Raw genomic sequence first — 13,690 nt, forward strand, 5'->3', positions numbered from 1 at the left:
TTTCTCCCCTTCAATTAAAAGACGTGCCCAAAAGCCTAAACCCCATGCCCTCCTGCCTCCCCTCAGCTTTTCTGCTCTGCCTTGTCTGCTATACGGTATATGCTTGTGCTAATATGTTATGGACCACCTACTCTTTACTGTGTAGCCTAATGATGAACCCTAAAATTAATCTGGTAATTATTATCAATTACGTGCTTGGTTTGGTTAGGTTTGGTGGCTAATTACTTAGCACACTTTGATTTGATTTGACCATTGACATAAATACGTACACTAGTCCTGATTTTGTCTCTCTTTGATTGGAAATTTGGATTCAAGTCATGTCCATCAACATCTTATCGTTCTGTGTTTTATATCACAAGGCTGCCCAACAGCTTCCCAACAAAACGGACTTTAAAGGGTGAATTAAATATTAATGTGTTTGTTGATGATTATGAAAATTAATATGCTTATTTTTTATAAGTGAAACATTGTAAGATTTATAAATTTATCTAAAAAAAGTAATTTAAATAGCATATCTGGACTTTAAATTGACTATGCATCTATAAATAGTCAACACATATCCCACCAAAAATATAACAATCAAAGCTAATAACATAAGACGGCAATCTTGTTATATGAGTTTTATTTCGAGAACTTGCATGTAGTGAACATATAATTTAGAGGTGTGATATCCACACATCTCATTTTACTTCTCACACATCATCTTAAAATTCGACCGTCAGATCAGATGAATTGAAGAATATCAGTGAATAGAAATTAACAAGGATGTGAGTAGTAATTTGGGATGTGTGGATAGCACATCCCATAATTTATTATGTATTTTTCTTTACATGATTAGAAAGAGGGTGTTATAATGTGTTATTCTACTAATTATTTCCCATGTTACCTAAACATGCTTCTAATTTCAATAATATAACATGAATTATCACTTTGTTTTCTTTTAGATATATAAGATTTTTTTTTCCTACTAGTACAAGTTAATTACTACGTACGTTTTTGATAATACACTATATACGTTCTTTTCATCCTAATTTTACTTGGCAATTCATCCGAAGTACATATAATAACATGATGCATGCCATGCAATGCATGCATAGTCCTAATAACGGCATTGTTTCCAGCATGCAGATACATACATCAACATGTTCAAACATGGACATTACATGCCTGTTCATGAGCATAAAACAGTTACATGGTTTGAGGAGGGGCCTCTTCTACTCTTCTGCCCTGAGGCTGAGATGTCCTCCTTTGCCTTTTCAGCATTTGAAATTCGAGGTGTTTTTAAAGCTGAGCACGAAAGGCGGTAGGCACTGTGAAAATTTCGAGTCTCGTGCTCTATATTTTTTGCGTATTTGTTAACAAATTAAACGATGACAGGTAAATTAAACTAATGGGGTTTATTTATGGGAAAATGATATGAATCTCTCTATCTTGTGGTGCAGAGTAAATTAAAGCAGTTGTTCCCGCATGGAGACACCCACCCTACCTCTCCACTTTTGTCAATACTGCTTTAATCTCATGCTTCTATTTTTTTATGATTTTCATTTTTCATTTTTTTAAAATCTAATAAGAAAATTATCCCTTTTTCAGGTGGGTAGAGTCAGAGCTTTCAACTTGGGCGTGCCCTTTGAATCCTTTTTATGGCACTGTTGGTTTCTCCAACAACGGAAAAAAGACCAGTGCAAAAGAAATGCAGAGAAATATTAAAGTGCAAAGATCTCTAGCTTTTCGAAAACACTAACCCTAGCTAGGGTTTGAGTTAGTTTATTGGGTTTTGCTTTGCTTGTCTGACTGTGGAAAATTTTTGATGACATCTTTAACCAAATCTAATGATCTGCAGGCTTCTTAAATTTATTTAGTAGCCAGCTAGGGTTTGAGTCCGATAGACAATCATGGTCTGAGAGAGGCATTATTCAGAGAGTCTTAATTAGTGGTTATCAGGGTGAATACTGAATAGTTTGAGTGTTTGACTGGTGGGGCGGTGGGGGGGTACCGGTGAAGCTTTCATGTTTCTGTGAATTGTTTTTTTTTTATTTTTTTGGAGGATTAGGGTTTTAGGGGACTGTGACAGTACGAGGGACTTTTGCTGTTTGGTGGGAGATGCAGTGCAGGGCAGGATGGTTATGATGTTTGGTGGGTTTTGGGTCTCCTTTGGCAATATATGTATGTTTAATTTGTTTGTTTGAAGAGGAAGGGGATATTGTGGATGGTTGGAGTTTTGCAGGGTGGGTTTTAAGAAATATAAGTCATGAATTGTTTCTATCTCACAAATCTTTACTTGGGTTTGTGTTGGACCAAACAAACAAGTGTGCAAATTTTGGATTCATACTTCTCACAACTTTGAAATTTATTATGCCAGCAAAAGCATGTAAACATGTTGACCTAGTAAATTTTCTTTTATTTATTTAGGTTTTTTTAGAACTTATTTATTTAGTTTGTAGTGGGAAATAATGAACATATTTATATGATATTTTTTCAATTCTTCTTCCATAATATCAAGGAGATAAAGGATTGGGGTCAAAAGTAACTTTCTAGCATGAACGCAAAAGGGTTAGTGATCAGAAGTAATGCCCTAAACAAAACCGAAAGGTTGTTTTTTTCGTATCATTCATGTAGTCATGGACATGCCCTAAGGTCAGCTAAATGATAAAAAAATGCTAATTATAATTTATACTCATACAACGAAATTTGTTATGAATCTTAAGGAAGCTTACACGCAAGAGCAAAAATACCCAAAAAATGATATTCAGGACTATGAAATTACATTTTTTCAGACGGAAGCCTAAATTCTAAACTCGAAACTCTAAACCCTAAACCGAAATCGATCGGTGACACAACAGGACTATGAAATATTTTTCAGGAGTTGAAGAGTAAGTTTGTTTTGATCACCCAACAATCCTTGGACTTTCTCACAAAAGGACTCAAGGCCAACCATTTTTTTTTGTGTGGATAAACCACAAAGGTTGAGCCTTCAAGTTTTCAACCTAATGTAATGCCAATTTATCGTGGGCCTGTGTAAGCTCTCACTTGGGACCGGCCCATGTAAATTAACTCCTGGAATTCCTGCTTATTTGGGTTATTTGACTCGCCTTATTTGGGTTGTGGGCCTGTAGCCCGACCCAAAGGAGACAGTGGCTCTGTGGCTCTCTTCCGACCACCTCCCACTCTGACGAGTCCTGAGAGAGTGATAGGTAGGTGGAAGAGAAGATGGAACAGACGGAGAAAGAAACGATCAGGGAAGCGTCAGAGGAGATATCGAATGACTTCAAAACACTAATCGATGCTCAGGACTTGGATTCCCTCAAACAATTGCAGCACATCATGTAAGAAAACTCTCTCTCTCTCTCTCTCTCTCTCCTCTGACTGAGCAATTTTTAATTAAATTCTTGTTTACCATTGTTCATTTAATTTTAAATTCGATTGTTTGTTGCATATTTTCATATTTGTAATTGGGTTTCTGTGAAATGCTGTTTGGAGAGTTAGAGGGAGAGAAAGGAAGAAACTTTATTCATAGGTTTGGATGAACTGTTTCTAAGAATTTGTTTTGCTAACAAGGACATTAAATCATGGGTTTGTGTGAAAATTAAAACCCTACTTGGTCATCTGTTGAATTGAATAGAGGAACTTGAGTGGGAGGAAAGGGGAAGTGGAAATCGACCACAGCATTATCCCACTAAGACGAGTCGATTGTTTGAATCCTAGAACGCCTCTGCATTACTCCAAATCTTTTTTTAGCTCCAAGCACTCCATGTCTTTTTGTAAAGTCTCTATCAAAGTCTTTCTAGGTCTTCTTCTACCATTTTGCTGTGACATATGTGGGTCTTCGTTTCACATGTCTAAACTACCTTAACCAATTTTCTCTCATCGTATCTTCAATTGCGGCCGCTCTTACTTTATATCCTTATTCTTAATCCTGCCTGTATCGTATGCCCAAATTGTAGAAACCTTGGAATTGGATTTTCTATTTCGAACAATTTCATTTGCATGTATATTATGCAGAAATGTTATCGTTTCCTATATTTCCCCTCCGCTGCGGAAACGGTAATAACACCGTGCGATGCTTATACTGAATGGATATTTAATAGTTATACCTTTTGTATTTCATGATCCGTGATTCAGCTCTTATTTTTGTCGTTGCCTTTGGGTGCTTACTTGCCTGGCATTTAAATCTACTGGTGCAGATTGGGGAGGTTGCAAGATGGAAATGCAGTCCTGTCACATTTTAATGAGTTTTCAGAGAACAGTTTTGCTGAGGTTTCTGCAGATTTCTCGAGAAACACACGCCGTTTAAAGTCTATGAAGACTGATCTTGAACACATATTTCAGAAGTTAAGGTATGATCAGTTCTTTCTTTTGGTTCGGGATCTGATTATTTAAAGTGCTTACTGAATCTTTGCAAAGTACGGATAAGGTAGCGGACAATAGATGCCCCCGACCCAACCCCCCGATTCTCGCAAGGCACCTTTTACTAAATCTTTTGATATTACTAAAAGCAAAGTCACACACACACACGGAAGCGAAAATAGAAAACGGGATGAGCCTTGCGAGTTTAACTGAACATTTATTTTGGTGTCTGGAGTGGTGTTTACTTCCGGTCAATGCAATTTTCCAGTTGATGCAGTTATGTATTAGCTTCCTGATGCTTAGGAAGTTGCATATTTTGTGCTAAGTTGTTGATGTCAAATGTAGTTTAGTTTGTGTTATATTTGATTACTTCTTTGATCCGAGTGTTGATTCATTGCGGTGATTTATAACAGGAGCATGAAGTCAAGAATTTTGGCTACCTATCCAGATGCATTTCCAGATGACTCGAAACAAGTACTCGATCGAAGGCCGGACCTTGAAACGCCTCTGTGAAACTAGAGTTCATGCTGTCTTGAAAGAACACGTTAATGGTTTGTTATGGAAGTGTTCCGGGATTAAGCCTGTGAGCCAGTGCGTTGGAGATCTCCATGGTCTGTTTTGCAGAGCTTTTCCTTGGAGGCGTTTGGCGCACATAGAACAATCGTCTAATTCCGTCCTTGTATGCTTTTCCTGTTTTCCATGTATTAATCTGAAGTTAATACACAGGATACAACATACTTGAAAATCCCTTGATTGTATACCTTTCGTCTCTATGTAGATTGTGTATGAGAGACAGAGTTGCTCGGCTCGATGAGCAGCAATGTACTCGAGCTGTCATCAAGCCGAGTACCTCAGGGCCACTTATATGGATTTTCATTATAAAAAACTAAAGTGAGAATTTATATCAATCTTAAAGATCATTTTGCTGAAAAGTCTTGTGAATTTCAAAAGATCAGTAGTTGTTGAGAGAGTGTGTATCGTACGATGCCTCCCAAAATTGGACAAGAATTGTATGCCTTCTCACTTTCTGTGCCTTTTTATTTTGTGTGGTCACGGTTAAATCACATCAATATTTTATATTGTTTTTTAAAGATAATAAGATAAAAATAAATATTAATATAAAATGTTGACGTGGTTTAATCGTGACCACACAAAACAAAAGAACACAGAAAGACACCAGAAGTGAAAGGACAGACAATCCTTATCCCCCAAAATTTGTCATCTCTGTGCATGGTCAAATCACACTTTCCGAACCGCCTCCTCCTACTGTCAGTCCTACATTTCGTTCGTCTACTCCTTTTATGTCCTATATTTTCGGTGTTTGAACCGTTAATTTCTTCTTTAAAGTAAATAAAAAACTCAACGATTAAAACACTTGTTGTGTTCCATGCCCTGAAAGCGCTCTAAATTTTTTGATATTTTCTGTCCTGTCTGCACAACTTTAAAAGCATTATTTTGGCCAAACGAAACGAAAAATCCCCATCGCCATAAAAGGAAACACAATCCCCTCGTTAAAAAAGAAACTTGTTCATTTGTTGTTCTGCTTGTTTGAGCAGCAGCAGCTAGAAAGATGTCGTCGACATTTGATTTTGATTTCTTCAGTATCCAGGTCTCCTCCTCCTCCCTCATATCTTCCCCTTTCATTTTTTTCTTCAATGCATATAAATTGAAATACTTTTTTCGTTGTTGTGTTTTCTTTGCAGACGCATGTTTTGAAAGTGCACGTTAACTGTGAAGGATGTGAGCAGAAAGTGAAAAAAATCCTCCGGAAGATCCAAGGTTCTATATATCTTCAACATGCACCATATTTTTGTTGTTTTTCTTATACCGGAAGGGGGATTTAGAACCCCGTTTTTTTTTTCTTTTTTCTTTTGAAAATAGAGATAACTAGTGGCAAGCTACGATTATCCATCATTTTTAGGAACCGGAAAGACTCACAAGCATTTCAACCTTCTCTGACTACAAGTCTGGCTTCCACTGGAACCCCCTATTAGATCTCAGTTTTTTGGACTGCAGAAAATATGTTTAATACATATTTACTATATTGTGAGACCGGGGAAGAATCGAACTCTGAACTTCGAGTGGATAGTTTAAAACTTTTAATCATTTTAGCCGCTAGTCCCTTGCCTACTTTTGGACAAGATGGTTTTGTTAGTAACTGTAGAGGGAAACACGCAAGAGGAGGCCTTTAGTTAACCCTAACTAGCAATGATAGGAAACACTCTTAATTAATCTAAAGGAAAATTAGGTTCACATCCTTATTTTTGTTACTCCATTGATTAAAATCCTATTCATTTTCAATTTTTGATCAAGGTCCTTGGGTATTAATAACATCATTAATTATTTGAATAATAAAATATTTTTATTTTTAAATATATTCCTTTAATGTTAAAAATGTTACAATTAGTATATTTATATTTATGGCTAAATTTTTTTATCATATAATTTTATTTTTAGTTTGTACCTATTTTTAATTTGCAAATATTTTTTAATTTGTACTAATTTTCTTTTCATTTTTAATTTGTACCCATATATTAGTTCCTTTTTGTGCCCATATTTTTTAAAGTTTTATTTGTGTTTGTACCCATGTGTATACCGTCACGTGACAATGTATATTTAATCAATAATAGAAAAATTACATATGGTATATTTATGTTTTATGCCTAAACTTTGTATCATATATTTATATTTTTAGTTTGTACCCACTTTTAATTTGCAACATTTTTTTTTTAAATTTGTAGTATTTTCTTTTTAGTTTTATTTTGTACCCATGCACTAATTTCTTTTAGCACCTATATTTTTAAAAATTCATTTGTATTCATAAATTTTAATCTTTTATTTGTACCCTAATTTATTTCTAATGTACCCATTCTTCTTTATTAATGTACCACTTTGTTATATGTGAAATGTACCAATTTTTTTGTAAAATGTACCAATTTTTTTAACACTATGGATACATTCTTTTACCATTTATTATTTCTTATTTTTACATATTTTTTATCCATTTATTCAATCAAAATGTTTGAATTTTTTTATTGTAACCGTTTCTAATAGTATTATAATGACGTTTCTAATAGTATTATAATGAGGGATTTTAAATTTATAGGATTATAAATCTCATAAAATATCAAATAATTAATGTCAAAACTATAAAAATATTAATATTAATAGTAATATAATGAGGTGTACAAAATCAAGGGACCTTGATCAAACTTTGAATAATATTAAGGTTTTAATCAAAGAATGTTAAGGATTATGGACCGCATCCAAAATATCCCTTAATCTAATTTGTGGGAATGGAAATTCAAAATTGTATCCAAGTAAAAGATCACTCTACGTTAGTCAACTGATCTAACTTACATATGTAGCACGAACTATTTCATCGTATTTTTTTCGAGTTGTAGACATTAACTATTTACTTATCATAATACCCTACTTACTTTTTAAATTATAATTAAATTCAGGTGTTTATAGTGTAAACGTAGAGGCAGAAGAAGAGAAGATCACTGTGATAGGAAACGTGGAATTTGCTACTTTAATTAGAAAGTTGGCGAGAGCTGGCAAACATGCAGAGCCTTGGTCTCCAAGTTCCGACCAACAAATGATCAACACCAACAGAGATCCCAGAAGAAACAAGCACCACCGCCAACCACCACCAAATATGATCGGCAGTGAAGGACTAAATTGTGAATTCGACCCCATTTTTGTGGGTGGAAATGGAAATGCAATTGGAGCTGATGGCAATGTTTTTTCTGTGATGGGCAATAATGCAAGTTTTCGTGGCAATGGAGGACTTGGATTTGCAGAATTTCCCGACTCACACTCACACCACCACCACACTAATTATGCATCTCCTCCTCCTTTCATGGTTCCTACCAACACTGAAGCTTTCTATGGTGTTCAATTTGCACCAACATGGAACCCCCAAAGCGAGCACTACGGTGGTAACAGCGACACCAACGCCGAGGCGTAGTGTGGTGAGTGTTCAACCACAGATTCTCCAAGTCGCTTCGCCGCCTTCACCACCACCACCACCACCACCACCAACCCCAGCAGCAATATGAGCATCTACTCGTCATTGTGAATGTATGAAGGTGGCCACCACCAACTGCAGGAAGCCAAGGACTCTAACATTACCACGCCGGTTGCTTCGCCTCCGCTTCACCGCGCCTTAGAACATACCGTATCTTCCTTAATTCATATATTATATAGTTTAGTTCATCCCATGAGTTGGGATTTGAAAGAGTAAATGAATTTCTGCAATCTGATTTTCCTCTAATATATGAATTTACAGTATCAATTACTTGTTTCCTTGTTCGTTTTGGATGGCAAGTAAGCTTAAAACCCTAAAACAGTTAAAAAATGGCGTTGAAACAGCACGGGAAAAAAAAAGCCTTGTGGCACAAGGAATTGGTCAAGCATTCTAAGAGCAATAACCACCTTTTATGTGATTGTACACTTACAGTGTTAAATAAGCTTGATCCAATCACAAAAATAAAGCTACTACCAGAGTTTGAATTCCACTAACACTGCTAGCAACACACGCCGTTAGTGGCAATGTCGAAATCAAAGCCTAGATTATCTTTCTCAGTAACTCTACGTATGCGGGAAAATAAGCTTGCATTTGAAACTCTGTAATTCAAGTAAAACCTGGGATTTCTCCTGGCATTGGAGCCAACTCGTTGTTACCGAACCTCTCCTCATCATAGAACGTGGCACGAACCACTCTGCCTCCAAAGTACCGACCATCAAGGTCAACCAATGATTTAGTCGTTTCCTCAGGCCTCTCAAACTGGATAAAGATCCTCACTGCCTCGTTCTCTGGAAAATTTGGCTCTGTTATCTCGAATATAAGCACCCGGGTCACTGTCCCATACTTTGCGCACTCTGATGCTACTTCATCTTCCAATTCATCATCCACCTCTCCAGGGCCCACCTTCAACAACAAAGCACATCAGCTTGAATTGCAATTAACTATCTATACGAACAAGAAATCAATATAATAAATGGGTTGTCAAATAAGTTCAAAAAACACCGATTTCTTCTCCATATCAAATAGTCACTGTGTTAGTCTGTTTTCACAGATCAATAACCTTCACAGAATAAAGCCCAGGTTAAGTTTGTTCATCAAATTCATTAGCTTCCCAAAGAATCCTCCGGCTTTTATAGAAAGAACAAGATTGGTGTTTACCATTAAACGCAACTTAACCAGTTGTACACCGATTTGACTAATACAGGTGCTTAGTTCAATCAATTTTTGTTCTTGCCCCCATACTCAACTACCCCTAAAACACTTGAAAGAACTTGGGTCCAAGATCTTCTGCAATTTTGTTCAAGTCTTGAAAAGTTTAAAGGTAAATTCGTTCAGGGGTAAAATAATAATTAAAATTTCGGTAAAACATGGCCGTAGTCAGCAACAAAATGAGCGCTAATAGAAGAACAATATTCTTGATGGTACCTAACGAACCTAACAAAAGAAACTTAAGCTCAGTTTATTTTTCAGTTGTTTCGGTCCAATGGCCAGTCCTAATAAAAGGTCGATAGGTTGACAATTTTAATCCTAGAAAGAAAATGTGCATTAAAAAGAAACTAAAGTTAAGGAGAAGTCATGGAACTACAATATTGTTCTGTTCAATGATCTAAAGATGTAAAGGCTAGACAGATTTCAGCAGTGGAGGTTAAACTTAATGTCCAGCTCAGGGAAAAGGACATAAAAGATAGAATAGTTCAGATTATATAGGAAGACCTAAAAGGACTCATGACTTTCTTTGAAGTAAAAAGATTGACAGGGTTTTACAGCTAAAAAACGTTGTGCTATAATTGTATATATGGTTTGGTTCCACAAACCATCAGCCCCTTGAACAATGATACACAGGATATACGGGCAAGATATACAGGAAAAGATATTGCAACCCTCTGGAGAGTTTACAGACACAACATCAGTACTCTACAAAGTTAACCTAACAATACGCTCTAAAATCTACTCAAGCCCTGCAAAGCTTCAAGGTAACAGGTAATGCCATTCTTCGTTAAACTAGCTAATATTGTATTAGCTAAGGAATCCTAAGCATAAAATTGTACATGAAAATGAAGAAAACATTATGCACCACATATGTTTTAGATACAAGTACAATTTCATATGTCATGTTTCCAGTGAAGCCCATTCATCAATCTTCCAAACAAATCACAACGATCCAAGTCAACGTCTTACACAAGCAAAAACCTTCCAATCATACATGTGGTTTTACGTCGCCTCTTTTTCACACATCGTCTTCCACCCAGTTATAATTTTTCTAAAAGTGATGCCCTCAAGCCCATGAAACTTTGATACGAGCCCATAAATCTTTGGCCATGCTAGCAGTAAATATATCCCAACAGCTGATTTGATTGTATAGTTTCTCAATCTAGCAATTAGCAACAAATTAGGATGAGTGAAGTTCCAAGAAGTATACGCATACCATGTTTCTAAGCAGCAAAACCCTGGTGGGTGGCCCGTTAAGGCTGACACTCTTCGCCTTCTTCTCCGGCTTTGTTTCACTAGCATTCACAATCACCCCAGCTCGCCTATCCGTTTTCTTGGCCATCAAGGGAGTGGTAATCCCCTGCTCCTGCCTACCAAGCCCTTGACCCTGCTTCCACCCCATCTTCGCCATCATTCTTTGTGCCGCGGTCATTTGACCGCCAGCCCCAAGCCCCAACCCTCCACTGTCCGACTTCCCAATAGTAAAACCATCTGGATTACTCGGCGGAGATGGGGACCTAGGAACTGACGGCGTTGCTGCCCCGCTCATCGCCGCACGCCTCCTCCAGGCTTCCTCACCCGAAATGTTTCTTGATTCTCCAAAATCCCTCTCCCTCTCCCTTTCTCTCTCCTCCCTCTCTCTCCTCTCCTTCTCCTCCTCCTCCTGCCGCCTCCTATCGAGTTCCCGCCTCATCTCGGCCTCCATAGCCTTCTTCTTCCTCTCCCTCTTGTACTCCTCATAGTCATTGGGCCTCGCCGGATCATACTCCTCCAGCACCGTCGACGTCACCCCAACCAGCTCAGGTCGCGCCACGTCATCGTGTATCACCGCCGGCGACAATGCAACCACCGGTGACGCTGTAATTTTCGGCTGCACGGAATTCGATGATTTAGGCTTGCTCTGTGCCTTTAGAATCGTCTGCGGCGGGGCGAAAATCGACGCTGGCTTCCGGAGTGTCTGCGGCGCCATTTTCGTGCTGCTCGACCACACCGTGCTGTTGCTGGCCTTCTCTTCCTCCGCGGAAGAGGGCGGAGGGAGGTCTCCGTACAACCCACCTAGCATTTAGACGACTACCCACTTTCTCTCTTCAAATACAGAGCTCTGAAAACCCCAGAGAGAATTGAAAGCTTGCTGCTTGATGTGAATTTTGGGCGTTCTGATGGGGATTTGGTGGAAAATAAGAAAAGGGTTTGGGGGGGGGGGGGGGGAATCGGTGAAATTTGCGTTTTGGGGTTTGGATTTGGTGTGAGATTTATAGATTGATTGGGATTATGAACAGAAAGAAGGGAAGGAAGGGAAGGAAGCGTACCAACAAATGAATGGCGGATGCAGGATGTGCAGCTAGATGACTCTGCGTCTGTTTCCCGGCTTCAGAAACTGAACTGAGGGAAGGTATCGGTTACTAAATCTTTTGGCAAAATTGCACTAAGCAGTCCCTGTAGTTCACTCGGATTATCATTTCCCCTTGTCGTTTTATTTTGGACAAAAACTATTTACTACTCTCATGTTTCGTGGTTTTCAAGATTGAGTACATCACGTTTTTTTCGTCCTAGTCATACTTAAAGTGTAAATTTTGACTAACATATGTATGAGACTGTTCTAAAATTTACACTTTAGGTATGACTTTAAGACGAAAAAAATTTTATGTTGCATTTCTCTTATAGTTTCGTTGATGCAATTGTTTTTCTTTTGGTAAATTTAGCCCAATAGATGGTTGATTTAGTCAAATCAGTCCTAAATCACACACCGTTTTCCATATAAAAAAAGATCCGAGCCTAAAACTTACATGCCAAAGGCCATTAGAGATGGTCCTATATTTGAATTTTACATTGATGATGAGTATCTAAAAATGTAGTTCAACGGTTAAAAATATTGGCATATGTTTAAAAGTGTTTTTAAAATTATTAAAAGCACTTTTAAAAAAGTATTTTTGATTCTAAAAACACTTGAAATGCTTCATCACCAATTATGTGGTGAAGGGAAACATTCAACCCTTCAAGGGCTTTTATGGAGAGTTCAATCATAAAGTGCAGGTGAAGTGACCTTCGCGAGGGAGCTTTGATTAAAGGTAGATGGACAAAGCAACATGCAAGTAAGGTAGAGTAAGTATCACAAGGCACCAACGTCATAAGAGTCTTCGATGCTTAAGTTAGTAAAGTATGTTTAGGGCATCAAGTTAGGCGAGTTTAATAGTAATATAAGTGTTGAACAACAATTAAGTTAGAGTAGAGCCTTTTATAGAGACAAAGTTGGAGGAACTTTTATGATTTGGCTAATGTGGGATTGAATGTAGTTAATGTGGCGTCCTCACTCGTCACATATAGCAAATGAGCGACCGTCACATGTTATGGCCTCAACTCGTGGGATTAGTTCAGTGTGCTTTTAGCATGGGTGTCTCAACAAAGACCTTTTAGCAAGTTCATGATGCTCTATAGTTGACCAGTATTCAATAATTTTAAAATTGACGTTATATGATACAAAACAAAACTATAAAATTCAAAATTCAAGCTTTAGCCATCGCATCTTAATCTTTATTGTTTTGCTCACATTCACAACTAAAGTTTGACTTTGATGACGTGACTATGATGATTGATAAAAACAAAGAAAAAGATAAGAGTATTGAAAAAGAAAACTAACAAAACAAGAGATGGAAGGCATTACACATGCACAAATTAGTCAATAAACGCTCCCCTAAGCAAGTTGACAACAACGCTCCAACCTTAAATTATAACGACATATTATTGAGAGATTTTTTAATGTGCCAAAACAGAGCCACCACAGCAAGTTTCATAACACAAGTCCTTAAAGATTTAAAATATTTTTAATTATTTATATTATAACATTTGGTACAGTGAGTCGTGTTTTCAATGTCATCACAAAGTTGGAATAGCAATCCAAATATATATTTGTTTCCAATGTTTTTATTTTTATTTGTAAATAAATAGGCATCCAAATGATTGTTAAAAAAAAAAAAAATTTTAACGAAAAGTTTCCGGTACTGTTTATTTTAACGAAAAATCACATTTTTACACTAAAAAAATCAATACTAGTACTAGTCTCTTTACCCTTTATTTTATCCTTACCGTTAAAACTCAAAATTTTCA

General features: G+C 37.1%; 2 protein-coding genes and 1 long non-coding RNA gene across 3 annotated transcripts; 2 read left to right on the top strand and 1 right to left on the bottom strand.

Moving 5' to 3' along the window:
• Positions 1–3,115: 3,115 nt before the first annotated feature.
• LOC126620738 (uncharacterized) lies at positions 3,116–5,276 on the top strand. The gene is made up of 3 exons (XM_050289010.1): positions 3,116–3,323; positions 4,182–4,334; positions 4,758–5,276. Exons 1-3 carry the CDS (start codon positions 3,208–3,210, stop codon positions 4,855–4,857), a joined length of 369 nt encoding a protein of 122 aa, XP_050144967.1. The 5' UTR covers positions 3,116–3,207; the 3' UTR covers positions 4,858–5,276.
• Positions 5,277–5,742: 466 nt separating this feature from the next.
• Positions 5,743–7,875, top strand: LOC126624434 (uncharacterized). Its single transcript, XR_007624107.1, has 3 exons — positions 5,743–5,953; positions 6,048–6,123; positions 7,809–7,875. It is a non-coding gene; the product is annotated as an uncharacterized LOC126624434 (long non-coding RNA).
• An 890-nt stretch (positions 7,876–8,765) lies between these two features.
• LOC126624433 (DNA-damage-repair/toleration protein DRT111, chloroplastic-like) lies at positions 8,766–12,017 on the bottom strand. The gene is made up of 2 exons (XM_050293494.1): positions 10,803–12,017; positions 8,766–9,280 (listed from the first exon to the last, which is right to left on the bottom strand). The coding sequence occupies exons 1-2, from the start codon at positions 11,646–11,648 to the stop codon at positions 8,984–8,986; spliced, it is 1,143 nt and encodes a 380-aa protein (XP_050149451.1). The 5' UTR covers positions 11,649–12,017; the 3' UTR covers positions 8,766–8,983.
• Between the last annotated feature and the right edge of the window lie 1,673 nt (positions 12,018–13,690).

Source organism: Malus sylvestris, chromosome 5 (genome assembly GCF_916048215.2).
Source record: "Malus sylvestris chromosome 5, drMalSylv7.2, whole genome shotgun sequence".
NCBI lineage: Eukaryota > Viridiplantae > Streptophyta > Magnoliopsida > Rosales > Rosaceae > Malus > Malus sylvestris.

Coding starts and splice junctions, on each gene's coding strand:
- LOC126620738 (XM_050289010.1), top strand. CDS start 3,208: ATGGAACAGACGGAGAAAGAAACGATCAGGGAAGCGTCAGAGGAGATA. Junction 3,324..4,181: donor AAACAATTGCAGCACATCAT/GTAAGAAAACTC, acceptor CTACTGGTGCAG/ATTGGGGAGGTTGCAAGATG. Junction 4,335..4,757: donor CACATATTTCAGAAGTTAAG/GTATGATCAGTT, acceptor GATTTATAACAG/GAGCATGAAGTCAAGAATTT.
- LOC126624433 (XM_050293494.1), bottom strand. CDS start 11,648: ATGCTAGGTGGGTTGTACGGAGACCTCCCTCCGCCCTCTTCCGCGGAG. Junction 9,281..10,802: donor TTTTGCTGCTTAGAAACATG/GTATGCGTATAC, acceptor TTGTTGTTGAAG/GTGGGCCCTGGAGAGGTGGA.